General features: G+C 40.3%; 1 protein-coding gene across 2 annotated transcripts in view; it reads right to left on the bottom strand.

Moving 5' to 3' along the window:
* Positions 1-813: 813 nt before the first annotated feature.
* The window catches only part of PDS5B (PDS5 cohesin associated factor B), a 91,792-nt gene continuing 77,133 nt past the window's right edge, over positions 814-15,472 (bottom strand). Inside the window, exons 29-34 of one of the 2 annotated variants that reach the window (XM_086481872.1) lie at positions 14,732-14,877; positions 12,598-12,703; positions 7,609-8,051; positions 7,416-7,517; positions 4,300-4,441; positions 814-877 (exon numbers count right to left, since the gene is read on the bottom strand). In XM_086481872.1, coding sequence (XP_086337998.1) covers positions 842-877; positions 4,300-4,441; positions 7,416-7,517; positions 7,609-8,051; positions 12,598-12,703; positions 14,732-14,877 — 975 coding nt within the window. In that variant the 3' untranslated portion in view covers positions 814-841. The remainder of the gene's footprint in view (positions 878-4,299; positions 4,442-7,415; positions 7,518-7,608; positions 8,052-12,597; positions 12,704-14,731; positions 14,878-15,472) is intronic. The other variant, XM_086481873.1, reaches the window with a different exon arrangement.

Below are 15,472 nucleotides of genomic sequence, written 5' to 3'. Positions count from 1 at the left end.
TATTGATACAGCAGATTAATAAAAACTGATAGGGGAAGATAAAATGGGTAGGGTATTCAGTACATTATTTAATAACACACTTTTAAAATTAAAATATTTTAAATCCTTTTTGAATTTTCAATGCCACTAGAAGTCCAGAAAAGCCTGGCATCAATACTGAGGTGTAAAACAAGTCAAACAGTTTCTTTCACAATTTGCATCTCTTGTATTATTCTATCCAACATTGTTCAACTGTAAAAGAAAGTAGGTTAGCACCTCTGATGACAGGTAGGTGCCTAAAGGTAAACACTAGGTTAGATTCATGAAGGAAACAAAGACTTTTTTTTTCCCCCTCTTCTTAACAAATAGTGGCAAAAGAAAGTGGCACTATTTGTTCAAATGATTTTTTTTTCACAGTTAAAAGTCAACAAGAGTACAAATACGAACACTGACAGATATTGCTTCAGATCAATTTTCAACAAAACTGTTCTTTTTTAAATCAATACTTCCAATAAACAGTGGGGTACTGTCAGTTTAAAGCCGCAGATAAAAGCTATACAAGCACTTTAGAAGTCAGAAACATTAAAAAAAGAACTATTTACAGTTTTCTTCTTTAGTTTATATGTCTACAAAGCCAGCGCACATTACACTTCACAAAAATCCACAGTTAATGATATCAACATGTGTGTGGCTAAAGCTTGTGACCTAGGGACTGGAAATGCAGGGGCAGTAAAAGTAAAATAGGTTTTGTCTTTTTTTCAGCAACCCCGTTTGTGCACTAACAGCTTCATTCAGTCTCAAGCTTTATATTAAAAGCATTCTTCAAAGCTTTCACCTGGAAGGCTGGTAACTACATGCTCACTCATCGCCTTTCCCTTTTGGAAGTTCTGCGACGGACCTGTTTGGAGAAAAAGTATTTTAGATTTTTTTACTGAAAAATTTTGAAAAATTCAAGAATAAATATATTTTATAATGGAAAAAATGTCTTACAGTAATGTTTGAGTAACTGGATACAGTGCCATTCATTACTCATTTTATCACAGGTACAAATCTCAGTCAATGACCACGACATAACTTTGATGTTACTGAGCCTGCATCCTTCATGTATTTAAGTACAACCTAGTTTCCTTTTTCAGAGTTTTCATGCACTGTGATGTCATCAGATGTGTCCAAAAGTGTGAAGGAATTCAGTTACAGTTGCCTCCATGCAAACACACGTAGTGTGGGGAATAAACAAGAGGAGTTACAGATGTGCACACACCTGCAGGGCTATAATCTTATTGGCATCACAGAGACGCAGTGGGATGCCTTCTATGACTGGAGTGTTGTAACGTAAGGCTCTTCAGGAAGGACAAGCAGGGAAGAAGTGGGGGTGTTGCCCTCTACGTCAATGACCAGCTGGAGTGCACGGAGCTCCGCAGGGTTCAATGAGGAGCTGTCTGAGAGCTTATGGGTCAGGATTAAAGGGAGGGCACGGACAGGTGACATTACAGTGGGGGTCTGCAAGGCTGCCCCACCAGCAAGACTGAGTGGATGAGGCCCTCTATAGGCAGATAGGAGCAGCCTCACGTTCACAAGTCCTGGTCCTTATGGGGGACTTCAACCACCCTGACATCTGTTGGAGGGACAACACAGCAGGGCATGAGCAATCCAAGAGGTTCTTGGAATGTGTGGATGATAAATTCCTTCTCCAAGTGATACAGAGGCCAACAAGGAGAGGTGCTATGCTGGACCTTGTCCTCACCAACAAGGAGGGGCTGGTGGGGAATGTGAAGCTCACAGGCAGCTTGGGCTGCAGTGACCATGAAATGGTGGAGTTCAAGATCCTTAGGGCAGCAAGGATGGAGCACAGCAAGCTTACTACCCTGGACTTCAGGAGAGCAGAGTTTGGCCTCTTCAGGGACCTGCTTGGTAGAGTACAATGGGATACAGCCCTGGAGGGAAGAAGGGCCCAAGAAAGCTGGTTAATATTCAAGGATCACCTCCTCCAAGCTCAGGAGCGATGCATCCCAATGAAGTCAGGAAAAAACACCAGGAGGCCTGCATGGATGAACAAGGAGCTCCTGGACGAACTCAAACCAAAAAAGGAAGCCTCTAGAGGGTGGAAGCAAGGTCAGGTAGCCTGGGAGGAACACAGAGAAATTGTCCGAGCAGGCAGGGATCAGGTTAGGAAAGCCAAAGCCCTGACAGAATTAAATCTGACCAGGAATGTCAAGAGCAGTAAGAAAAACTTCTATAGGTATGTCGGTGATAAAAGGAAGACTAGGGAAAATGTGGGCCCTCTCAGGAAGGAAACAGGACACTTGGCTACCTGGGATATGGAGAAGGCTGAGGTACCTCACCACTTTTTGGCCTCAGTCTTCACTGGCAAGTGCTCCAGCCACACCACCCAAGTCACAGAAGGCAAAGGCAGGGGCTGGCAGAACAAAGAACCACCCACTGTAGGAGAGGATGAGGTTTGAGACCATCTAAGGAACCTGAAGGTGCACAAGTCCATGGGACCTGATGAGATGAATCTGCGGGTCCTCAGGGAACTGGTGGATGGCTAGGCCACTATCCATCATATTTGAGAAGTTGTGGCAGTCTGGTGAAGTTCCCAGTGACTGGAAAAGGGGAAACATAACCCCCGCTTTCAAAAACTGAAAAAAGGAAGACCCAAGGAAATCACAGCCCAGTCAGTCTCACCTCTGTGCCCGGCAAGACCACGGAGCAGGTCCTCCTGGAAGCTATGCTCAGGCACATGGAAACGAACGAGGAGCCATGACAGCCAACATGGCTTCACTAAGGCCAAACTGTGCCTAATAAATTTGGTGGCCTTCTATGATGGGGTTACAGCGATGGTGGATAAGGGAAAAGCAACTGACATCATCTACGTGGACTTGCGAGAAGCATTCAACACTGACCCACACAACATCCTTGTCTCTAAATTGGAGACATACGGATTTGACAGATGGACCACCGGGTGGATCAGGAATTGGCTGGATGGTCGCACTCAAAGACTTGCAGTCAACAGCTTGATAACTGAGTAGAGACCACTGACAAGTGGAATTCCTCAAGGGTCGTTATTGGAACCAGTGCTATTTAACATCTTTGTTGGCAACACCCTCAGCAAGTTTGCCAACGACAGCAAGCTGTGTAGTGCGATCAACACACTGGAGGGAAGGGAGGCCATCCAGAGAGACCTTGACAGGCTGGAGAGGTGGATCCATGCAAACATCATGAAGTTCAACAAGGCCAAGTGCAAGGTCCTATACCTGGGTCAGGGCAATTCCAAGCACAGATACAGGCTGGGTGATGAGTGGATTGAGAGCAGCCCTGCGGAGGAGGACTTGGGAGAGTTGGTGGATGAAAAACTGACTATGAGCTAGTCATGTGCACGTGCAGCCCAGAAAACCAACTGTATCCCAGGCTGCATCAAAAAAAGCATGGCCAGCAGGTTGAGGGAGGTGATTCTGCTCCTGTACTCTGCTCTGGTGAGACCTTATAGCGGCCTTCCAGTACTTAAAGGGGACCTACAGGCAAGGTGGGGAGGGACTCTTGATCAGGGACTGTAGTGACAGGACAAGGGTAATGGTTTCAAACTGAAAGGGGGTAGATTTAGATTAGACATTAGGAAGAAATTCTTTACTGTGAGGGTGGTGAGGCACTGGCACAGGTTGCCCAGAGAAGCTGTGGCTGCCCCCTCCCTGGCAGTGTTCAAGGCCAGGCTGGATGGGGCTTTGAGCAACCTGGTCTGGTGGAAGGTGTCCCTGCCCATGGCAGGAGGCTGGAACAAGATGGTCTTTAAGGTCCCTTCCAACCCAAACCATTCTATGATTTTTATTATTCCTACTAACATTACTAATGTATTTGTATGAAATAAATATAAACATAAACTTATTTTAATGTATTTGCATATGCCGATAAGAGGAAGAAACTGATTTAGTATTCTCCTTCAAGATTCCATACTTATTTTCCAATACTATTTGTTTTGTGTTCTTGTTTTGTATAAAGAAACGTCATTCACTATTATAATCTAGCTAAGAAGAATGGGCATGAGTTACCTGGAAAATAATTCCCATGAGCTACTACACAACTTGGGCAGACAGATAACAAAAGCTGTAGAGAACAGAAAATTTAAGATGCTTGACAAAAAATGACATTTTATAAGAAATGCAGCTTCTCTGGGAAACCACAGTGCAGTGCCACTACACAACAGTGGCAGCTGACAACCACCTCATTCATTTTAAAGGAGGAAGCTTAAGTTCTAAGAACAGCAGTCATTCTCTGAACAGAGGACACCACAAAGACCACAAAGAAAATCTCAGGCATTTCTCTTACATTGATTGTGGAAACTTCCTCTTCTTCCATTACTTCCTCCTGGGGAATGTCATCACTGACAGGTGAACTACTCTGAAATACATCCATCTCTTCACTAGATTCATTCTCTTTACTGGCTGCTTGTTTGGAACGTCCTGCACGGCTGCAATCAGAAGAACAACAAAGATCAGTTTCACAGTATATGGGTCTGCACATGTATGAACCATATAAGATCAAACATTCTACTTTACAAGGACAGCACCCTCAACATTTCATGTTATATAATACTATCTAGTTCATCCATACATGGAACAGAAGAAGTAGAACTAGGAGCTCTATAGCAGCATTTCTAAACCAAATTCTTCCAGAAGAGAGGGCTAGGAGTACCAAATTGAACAATTTTTGCCTGTATAGACAAGACAGATTTTTCTCTTCAGTGCCAGAATACAGGCCAAAGAAGGCTGACACAACAGTAACCAGTGAACAGGAAAAGCCAAACAGCCAGAGACTGAATACTTGGGAGTTTTTTTCCCCTTCTATTCGATTCCATGAATAGATGTACTCTACTTACATAGGAGTCTATACAAAACAAAATTTGAATAACTGCATCTATATTTTTACAGACCTATAAGAACTCATGTTGCTATTTATGAAATTAACACTATAATGAACCTAAATGCAAATCTTACAAGCTAGCTCATGCTAAGAGCCAGGGATAATCAGGGTAACAATACCTTAATCAGGATAATCAAGGAAAAAAAAAAAAAAAAAATCAGTCAACAATACCTTAAATTGTCTGTGTTAGTCATGGGAGCTGAACCACAAGCAAAAAGCAACCACTTGCTTAAAATAAGAACTAGTCCCCTCCATGCCTTAAAGGAAAAGCCAACTAGATTATATATCCAAACCTACACAGTTGCATTCACACTACCATTTTGGTTTGGGTCATTAGCACAGTTCAGAATCAAATCACTGAATTATCCTGCTTACTGCAGATGCAGTCTTGATGCACCCAAACTGGGTGACTTTTTGGATTAAATTCAACCATAAGCTCTGTTCCAGGCAGACAACAAACACACTTCAATCTCCAGTGGAGGCATACAGATCCAAAACAACTGTCCTATGACAGCATCAAACCACACATATGGTAGGAATTTTCAGTCCTGAGAACCACACAAAAAATCTGTACAAAATAAAATCTCTGAATTGCATATAGTAATTACAGTATAGTGGGGGTTTCAGCACCAACTAACCAACAAGACATCCTCTGAGAAACAATACAAATTAGCCCAACTCCAGCCTTCCAAGACTGACAGAAGCAACAGAATTGAAAAGGAAACAGAAGAATTATTCATAAGCTAGGTTCACCTTTTCACATGTTACAAAAATAAGGCAGTTCACACGCTCCAATTGGTAAGCCAATTAGTTATCAGAAATAGGTTATACACTATCACCTTGTAGGTAGAATCCCAAAGTATTATGCCAAACCCATCCCCCAAGGAAATCAGAAAGCTTTAAGCACTTGGATTAAATATATTTTATCTTTCGGTACACAGTGCTGCCCAGTCTGTCAGCTCCCTTCATGTAAAACTGCTGTATAAATGTATGTAGAAAAGGGAGAAAGGTCTTCCTGCACTGAGGAATTACTGTGGTCTCACCTTTTTCTTGCAGATTTGGAAAAAGGACAGTCAAAATTTGGGTGGTCTGAATCACAAAAATTAAAAAATACACACAGTATTTTTTTGGATGAAATCTAGAATAGACCAAACAACTCCAAACCCTGAAACAACTTGGGCTTCTCATGCCAGGAACAATGTACATATACATGAACAAGAGCTATGCCTGTTACTGATTGTGGATACTGATACAGTTTACTTTCTGTTTAAAATGAGGTAAAGTGGCACACTGAGATGTGAATCAGAAGCTACTTAAGTATTTACTATGGCATTTGTCAAAGCTGCCCCTAGCACCCAACAATAACTTGTTGGCCTGTCTTCTCTGCATGGCATTAGCAGTTTCCAACTCCTGTTCCACTGCACATGTACCAGTGACTTCTGTAGTAACCAAGACAGTGCTGGGACATGTGTTTCTGGTTACAGAGTAAAGGAGCAGAAGAGGTCTGATCTGAGGTAGGGAAACAGAACACTGGAAAGCTCGGGATATTGTGTGTGCAAAAAGCCAGAACACGTGATCCAGCATGAAACTAAAATTTGAATTGAGGGTACAAGCTTGTTCAGGCAAAGATCTCCGGTATGGAAGATCTCTGAGGACAGGCAAATTGGTATGTTAAACTGCCAGAGGAAGATCAACATCATGCTCACTAAGCCCAGAAGCTAAAAAAACAGCGTTACACAAAATGCCAGACTGAAGATGCGCGCAAGTCGTGCCCTAAGGAATTTACCACCAGGTTCTTGTAAAAGTATCTTGCAAATCTGTTCCATGAGCTGCAGTTTGATACCAGTGGGCAAATAAATCCTGTCCACTTGTACACCTCTGCTTTCCATATATTGCCTGTACATGTACAGAAAAGGTACAGGTACCTGTAGTTTCCTACAGTAAGCATAGGAAAATGAAGCTAGCCACAGAGTTTACCTTTATTTTGGAGCTTAACATGCCTCAGAATTTTTAAGAGCTACTATGCTTCATAGATTGTAGCACATTTTATTAATTTGGAAATGATTCAAGTGGATAATAAGAAGGCCACAAATTAGAAAGTAAGCAAACATTAATTTAAGGTGAATCAGAAAAAATTTAATTCTCTACAATACTGTTTCACCACAGTAACAATTTGATTCTTCCTCCCTATCCAAAATAAATGGGAGCACTTTTCGCTCCTTGAAGTCCTAATGATGACCTATCTTCAATGCCCTCATTCACTTTATTTACTTTTCTCCTAGAAAAGCAAAGCTACATATATGCTACCTGAGCACATTAAATTTACTCGTAGCCTCTTGCTCTGGTTTGAAATGCTCTAGGAGAAGCAGCTAGGGAAAACATTTTAGAAATAACAATGGCAATTTATTTTCTTAACTGTCAATTAAAGTATCCCGAAATATTTTCGGTAAATGATTGTTTGGGGGCAGAGGCATATTTTTAAATTTCACTAAACACAAATTTAGAAAATATTCACCACTTACACTTTTTTTTGCTGTGATGGTGGTGTGTTTGATGACCTTCCTCGTCTTTTCTGTGGCGTAGACTGTGCTGATTCAACTGTACTAGTTTCAGATGGTTCTGCTCTGTTTTGAGGAAGACCCAAATTGCAAAGTATCAAATTATAACTAGTGTCCAAGGATAAAAAAGATGCAGCTTACAAGAAGACCGACTTACCTCTGCTGTGTTCTTTTCGGTGTCCTATTTTGCCTGCCTTTTGGCTTTTGTTCAATGTTTTCAGTTTGCCTTTCTTCCTCCTCCTCCTCCTCTTCTGCTGCAGCTGCTGGTGGTTGTTTTTTTTTGCTCCTTTTTGATGACTTTGCTACCGGTTCTTCCTTTGGTGTTCCCCCGTTATTTGCTTTGGGAGGGCGTCCTCTTCTCCCTTTCTTTGGTGGACTGTTCTGTTCATCTTCACTTTCTATTACATCTTCTTTTAGCCTTTTTTCCTCTTGCCATTGTGTTTCATCAGATTCTGAAACAACTGCAGGTCTCTTCCTTCCCCGTTGACTACCTCTAAGTTTCTGCTCTTGACCCAGTTTATTCAGGTCATCTATGCTTAATTTCTCTTCTGAATCTGTAATAGCTGGTTTCTTCCTTCCTCTAGGCTTCTCCATCTCTGACTGAAAAGGTAAGATTACAACTTTAAATTAAAAAATTAAGCTGCCATATGAAACTGTCACGTGCTCAAGAGCTACAGAAACTGCCCCCAACAAGACAGAGTCTTCAAGTTACCCAAGTTGTCTACTAAGAGTCATAGAATACCAGGTTGGAAGGGATCTCAAGGATCATCTGGTTCAACCTTTCTCGGCACAAGATTGTCTACCACATCCATTTCAAAAACCTTTGCAAAAGTATAAACACATACATAAACATAAAATGCCAGATAAGAGAGAAAGATTATTTCACAGGTGAGCAGATAAAAGATCGCTGTGTGTAAGGTCTTCCTCATTTGTATCATCAGCTGTGTCAAACAATTGGCTACATCTGTAACTGCATTTTTATCAATAGGAAAATATAAAAACATAGAGCATGTGAATTGTCAACTTGTGGCTTCAGTTCTGTTGTGAGCTGAAGGGTGTTTCTGCTTGGCTCCCATGCTGGCAGTGGCAAGGCACTTATACAGAAGATGGCAGGCAACCTGAATTTATAACTGTAGAAGGAAGTACAGGAATTAGTGGAAGCTGCCAAAGCACTGTTTCAGAGCTGCACTAAGACTCAACATTTGCTTTATGTGGTAAAAACACCCACCCAACCCTTAAAAGAATCATAGTATAGTTTGGGTTGGAAAGGACCTCTAAAGATCATCTAGTCCCACCCCCCCCGCCATGGGCAGGGACACCTTCTCCCAAATCAGGTTGCTCAAAGCCCCGTCCAGCCTGGCCTTGAACACCTCCAATGATGGAGGATCCACATCTTCTCTGGGCAACCTATTCCAGTATCCTACCATTCTCATTGTAAATATCTTTCTTATGTCCACTCTAAACCTAACCTCTATCAGTTTAAAACTGTTGCCCCTTGTCCCTTCACTACAGGCCCTAGTAAAAAAGCCTTTCTCAATCTTTCTTGTAAATCCCCTTCATACATTTAAAGGCCACTGTAAGGTCTCCCCAGAGCCTTCTCTTCTCCAGGCTGAACAACCCCAACTCTCTCAGCCTGTCCTCACAGGGCAGGTGCTCCAGCCCCCTGAGCATCTTCGTGGCGCTCCTCTGGACCCACTCGAACAGGTCCATGTCTTTCTCTTAATGCGAGCCTCAGAGCTGAATGCAGTAATCCAGGTGGAGTCTGACCAGAGCACAGTAGAGCAGGAGAATCACCTCCCTCAACCTGCTGGTCACACTTCTTTTGATGCAGCCCAGGATATAGTTGGCTTTCCGGGCTGCAAGTGCACATTGCTGGCTCGCATCCAATTTTTCATCCAGCAATATCCCCAAGTCCTTCTCAGCAGGGCTACTCTCAATCCCTTCATCCCCCAGCCTGTACTGAAACTGAGGATTGCCCTGATCCAGGTGCAGGACCTTGCACTTGGCCTTGTTGAACCTCATGAGGTTCACATGGGCCCACACCTCAAACCTGTCAAGATCCCTCTGGATGGCCTCCCTTCCTTCTAGCATATCAAGATTGATAGAACCCTTTCTGAATCATAAACTTTCAGAACAGAAACTATACCATCACCTCTCCATGCTCTAATTCCCCACAGTGCACAGTAAAGAGCCACAAACAGTGCAAAGATTTCAATAAGCAGCTATTGGGGCAGAAGGATCACTTCAACCAACCACTACAAGTGGAAAAAAACCCAAAACAAACCAATATACCCTACTCCCCCAAAAGTCACCCTCCTACCATTTCATGGGGACCACGACTATTTCATTTTGGACCATCAAATGGTCCAAAAGTACAAATATTTACACCATTTCATACCAATGTTTACTTCAAACTAACATTACTGTATTTCAACCATACAAACACTCATTTATCAGTATTTGCCACATTGCAATTTAATCTACATAATGACAGTTATGCCACTTCAAACCAGATTGAGTGTTGGTTTTTTTCCTTCACATCTCCCTTGTGACATAAGACAGATGTCAGCTAACAATACGTCTCCACTTTATCCATAAACACTGGTCGAGAAAAGCAGAAAGAAAAGCTAGAAAGGATATGAGGAAAACAAGTAAAAGAAATTGAAAAGAGAATAAGAAAAATGTTCGAACAATGATATCTCCTGCCAGTTCATGATTTCAGCTAGAAAACTGTTGCTCTAGATCAGGGAAACCCTTGTTATTCCCTGTTGTATTTGCTTTTGCAGCGACTGTACACATCTGTCATTGCAGTGCTTTTACCAAGTTTCAAAGCAAAGTTTGCCCCTCAGGTTAAACAGAATCCCACAGCCTTAGAACTAATGTGTTACTGTATGATGCAATCTGGACAAATATCCTGAATAGGGACATCTTTTAAAACACGGACTTCCCGCTCCCCAATTAAAATTCTGCTTCTCAGTTGATGCTTGCTATAATCTGCTCCTCAGCTCCAAAAAAAACAAAAATGAGTTCTGAATCAATGACCTTAAGCTGCTTGCTTACATATTCAAAGTGAAATACAAAAATGCCCTCAAAAGTACTCAAAATACTCAACTGTATTTGCTTTATCACTTAGCTTTGTCGGTTACCAATTCAACCAAATGCTTCTAAACATGAACTGCATGCCAGCAGCTGTTTGGAGTCTGACTTTTCAAGGTTTACAGCTGAAGTGACATATCAATACAGGAAACATTAGAAGTGTTTTGTTTGTTTTTTTTTCCCCCACAAGAGATTGCCGATTTTCCTGTTTTGTCATAAGCCAGTTTGCTTCTCCCACAAGATATCACAGTGTAAGATGGTTATTTACACTTCAAAACAAGCAAAAATTCAGGGCATTTTTACTAGACAGTAGCTTATGTGCCAAGCAACCTAGAAAAATGCAACAGACTGACATAATGGGAGAACAGAGAAGCATCAGAGCCAGTCAAAAAAATACAGCAGCAGTGACATCAGATATAAGACATCTTTAATGCATTCCAGAAAATCCAATTGCGACAAATATGATCTTGTCTGTATTATTACTTTTTCATGCATATCCCAAATACTACAACATTTACAGACTGCCAACTGTTATTAAGGCACAAAGAACCAAAATTTACTAGCAGTATGTGAAATTATTATTATTTGAACTGCTCTTAAAGTTACAGTACACTTATTTTCTTTGGTGGTTTGTTTTTCTGTGTTCAGATACAGGTGTAAATACTGCTTGAGACTATTTAGCCTCTCTGTAATTTCATTAACATATTAAAGCACTACACCTGAGTGAGAGTCCATATCATTTTTTTATATCCTCATTAGGAACCTTTAGCATTACTGATCTACAGAAATACATAAATGCATTAGTAAGGACACAGCTAGCACTCCCAAAGGCCTTGGTTTAGTGGTCATTCGCTAGAATCTCTCTCTGAGATAAGACACACATGCAATTTCTCCTCAATGATCCTGACAATGTAAAAAGCATAGCAATGACACCGCTCTGCTACCCCTTGGGGTTCACTGTTCTCACAGTTTATCTAACAGCATAGGCAACATGCTTGTTAATCATTAAGACTTTTACATCATATTGGATTGCACTTGTCTATAACTATCAGTTAGCTAGCTCACTCTGCCCTAAAAGCCTGTTGAAGACCGTATTATGCAGACAGCTTTGAAATCATGCTGCAACTTCTATCTGTGATACCCGCCATTCAGAACTGACCACTTTCCTGCCTTCACCGTAGTACAAGTTGCATGCACAAAACCAGAATCCATATGGCTATTCAGATAACTCTTCCTTGAAATTCTAAATCCAATGTCAAATCATGATGCCCTCTTGGTATTCTAGATAGCCAGAGAACAAAGAGTTGCTATTCCTTGAAAGCAAAACACATCTGGCTTGAAAAGGAGAACATGCCTTAGCATCAGTGATGGGACAGTACAAAAAAAAGGCAAGAATTATAATGTATCAACACTGTAATGATGTATTATCACTTTTCTAGCTACAAGCAAGAAACTATGTATGATACAGACTTTTACAATACCAGAAGGCAATCTGAAATTTCACACAGGTTAAACCACCCCCCCAAAACTCCAATATAGTTATCATTCCTGAACTAATCCAATTAATTCTTCCAAAGCTATCTTTCAAGTAAATATCAAGAACATATTAAAAAAAAAAGTCTTTCTAGTGTACATTGGGGAACAGAAGTCCAAGGAAGCTATCACCTTGAATGATTCCCAAATGCTTCATCAACAAATCCTAAGAAGGAGACAAATCATGGACCAAGTCTCATCAACCTAGCTCTAGTGGAAACTACCCCTGTCAGTATTACCAATATCCTGCAAGTCATAACTGGTAACCTTGAAAGCTCACAGGACTTATCAGTATGATGCAAAGGTAAGGTAATGTACACATGAAAAACAAACTGAACATTTTTTCATTGCATTTTCATAGCCAACTCTAAACACATTTTCCAGGAGCTTACAACATCGACTCAGTTCCGTGTTTCAGTGTATTTTCTTGAATGACATCAAGTACCACCACATTAATTTTTATTTTAAAATCTTGGTGACTTAAAACACACATCTGCAATGCAACCAAACAGCTCACCCTTACAAGATCAGAGTCGTCCCTTTTGTCAGTTTTCTTCCCTGGTAAGGGTGAAGCCAGTGTGAATTCTTCATTTTCACTGTGGTCCATTTCAGTACTGTCAAGCCTAGAATGAATAAACATTTATTCTCCTCATTATTAGAATACAGTGGGCACTTGTTAAAAAAAATATTAATAAAAAAAAAATCAACAACAACAATCTTCAGAAGCCATCTATTCCTAAACCATGAACAATCTGGCAGAAAGAACCTTTCACTCTGGCTACTACAGCCGCCACCAGATATCACAAGCCAGAACATCTAAGTCTCACGACAAAGGTGTCAATCATAAGCCAAGTTGAATCTTCTTTATTCACTGGGAAAGTTAAGCAGCTTTTTCAAACAGCCTTACTGAGTTTCAGGAGATCTGTGTGTTGATATACACTTGCATACACTTTCATATACCAATCAAAGATCCTCACAGACAGACCTGACAAAACAAGCATGCTTTCCTGTGGTGAGGTTTAGGCCATAAACAGCAGATTTGAATTTCAGAAACCAGTTCATCCCTCAACATTCTGTTGTTACTTTGGACAGCAATTTCATTTTTGTTTCAGTTTCTACACATCTAAACGTGGACAATAATACTTCCTGCATATGTAAGACTTGAGACCCACAGATAAAAGGTAATATACAAAAGCCAATACACAAATGTTTCATCTGCCCTGGGGTAGACAGAAGCAACATTTTTAAACAACAGTGCATGTTTTTTAATTAAAAGAAAATGCTATGCGCTGAAATGAAAAGTGATATTCAAATACACAAACTCTTATCTCCCTGGCTTAAGCACAGTATAGACTGAGAAAGATGATGTTCTCACTCCTACAAGTATAAAATCTGTAATAACTGTGACATAATCAGAAGCTCAGTTTTGATACATCATCTTAACAGATGCACGCTTGCCTGTATATATTCAGACTGATCTGGAAATGCTATGCATACTGAATCATTACTATTGTTTCTAAAGGACTTTTCTTCTTCTTGGGTATCTCCACTCAAAACACTAATCAGTTTAACTTAGGTGAACTGGGGAGATCATGAAGGTAACAGAACATGTTAGGATGCGAGTGCAGCACTCTTATAAAAATTAACTGGATGGAGAACAGTACTGGTCTCTGATTGGTTTCACTGGATATAGAGAAGAATCTGGATTCCAACCTGTCTTTAGCCAATAATGTATTTCAGCATGTGAACCTGCATGACTTGTAAGAAATAAGCTTCTCTGTGGACTTTCCACGAAGTTGAGAATTGTTTCTTGTAAAACACTGTATTACATTTAAAATTAATATTACGTATAGTCACCAAAGTACCAAATGAGAAGTCTTATTTCCAAACATAATATTTCCTCACAGTCTTGAAGTAATGTGAGAAAATATGAATAGTGAGGGCTATGCAATCTCCAAATGTCTGAAAAAAATTAATGATATAATGTGACTTTCACTTAAAAAAGAAGATACAGTAACTGACAAATAACCTAAACAACTGACACAAAATAAGCTATGATTTTTAAAGACAGAAAATTAGAAAATGATTTATGTAGCATTACAGTACATTTCCCTCTCCATCACAGAAGGAATATAAATCCAAAAATGCTTATCTGCAAAATCCAGCAAAGTGCAGGATAAGTAGAGGAGGAAGTCATGCAAGATCACCACAATGGCCTACCACTCCTCACTGTGACATGTTGTTAACTTACAGCAGGCCACAAGGTTCCTAGGAACTGCAGATGTATGTATGCACACACACATATATATACACATCTATACATGGGTGGTTGATTTTTTTTTTTTTTTTTTTTTTTTTTTTTTACACACATATATATAAAACTATAAAATAAACATATGAGGCTCTCCTTCCCTCCTACAGCCAATTCTGGATGTTATTTGATTCTGGTTTTTAGGGTTTTTTTTAAAGCAAACTTATTTCTGGGGTTAGAAAGCCAAATTCATGGTTTCAGTTATACCAATGTAGTACTATAACCTTACTTCAGAATAAGATAACGGAATTCTGTTTCTCACTTAGAAAACATTCTAGAAATATTCAGAGTTTCCATTACAAATACTTGAAATATCAAAGCTCCTTTGTTGTCTACCAACCTCCCTTTGATCCTTCCTGGAGAGCTTGGATTTGAACTGCTGCTGGCATTGCTTACAGTTTCCATTCGTGAAGATTTGGACTGAGACTGCTTGCCTGCTGACGAAAGAGGCTTATTAACTGCTCCAAGAACATTGGCTGCTTTGGGCTGAAACCAAAAATATATTTCCTTTATTTTAAGCTACATGTTTAGATATTGTTAACATATACTATGCTGAAAATATTCACAGATTTCATTTTCTGCAATCAGTATCTTAATTTTAACACAAAGCAATAAACATTTTCATATGAAAGTTACAACAGACACCAGAGAGAAGCTGACAACGCTGTTATCAAATAGCTAGTAGCCACCAAAAATGGTATTCTTTTCTCTACCCTTATATTCTGTCCTCTTCTCATTGGCAGCACTGGTCGCTCACCTGACCTTGCAGTAAGCCACTTCAGCACTTTTTGCACAGTTTGCTTTCTGCTGATCTAGCTGCCTGAACCAGCTCACCACTTGGATCAGATTAAGTATCTGTACCGGCAAAACAAAAATAGCAGTAGGACAGCCCTTTCAGCAAAGAAGCCATTAAACTGGCTTAGCTGTAATGGCAAACCCCACTAGTTTCAACTAGGTATGAATAAGAATCTTAAAAATCAAACACTGTGGAGAAGATTCTGATACTTCATGCACATGTTAGGCTTTTAATAGGTGCCAAAAATTTCCAGACACTAGTGAGCTTCAAGTTATTCATTTAAGG

Source organism: Leptosomus discolor, chromosome 1 (genome assembly GCF_034619465.1).
Source record: "Leptosomus discolor isolate bLepDis1 chromosome 1, bLepDis1.hap2, whole genome shotgun sequence".
Classification (NCBI taxonomy): domain Eukaryota; kingdom Metazoa; phylum Chordata; class Aves; order Leptosomiformes; family Leptosomidae; genus Leptosomus; species Leptosomus discolor.
The sequence above is the reverse complement of the archived record's forward strand: the minus strand, read 5'-3'. Positions and strand labels throughout refer to the sequence as shown.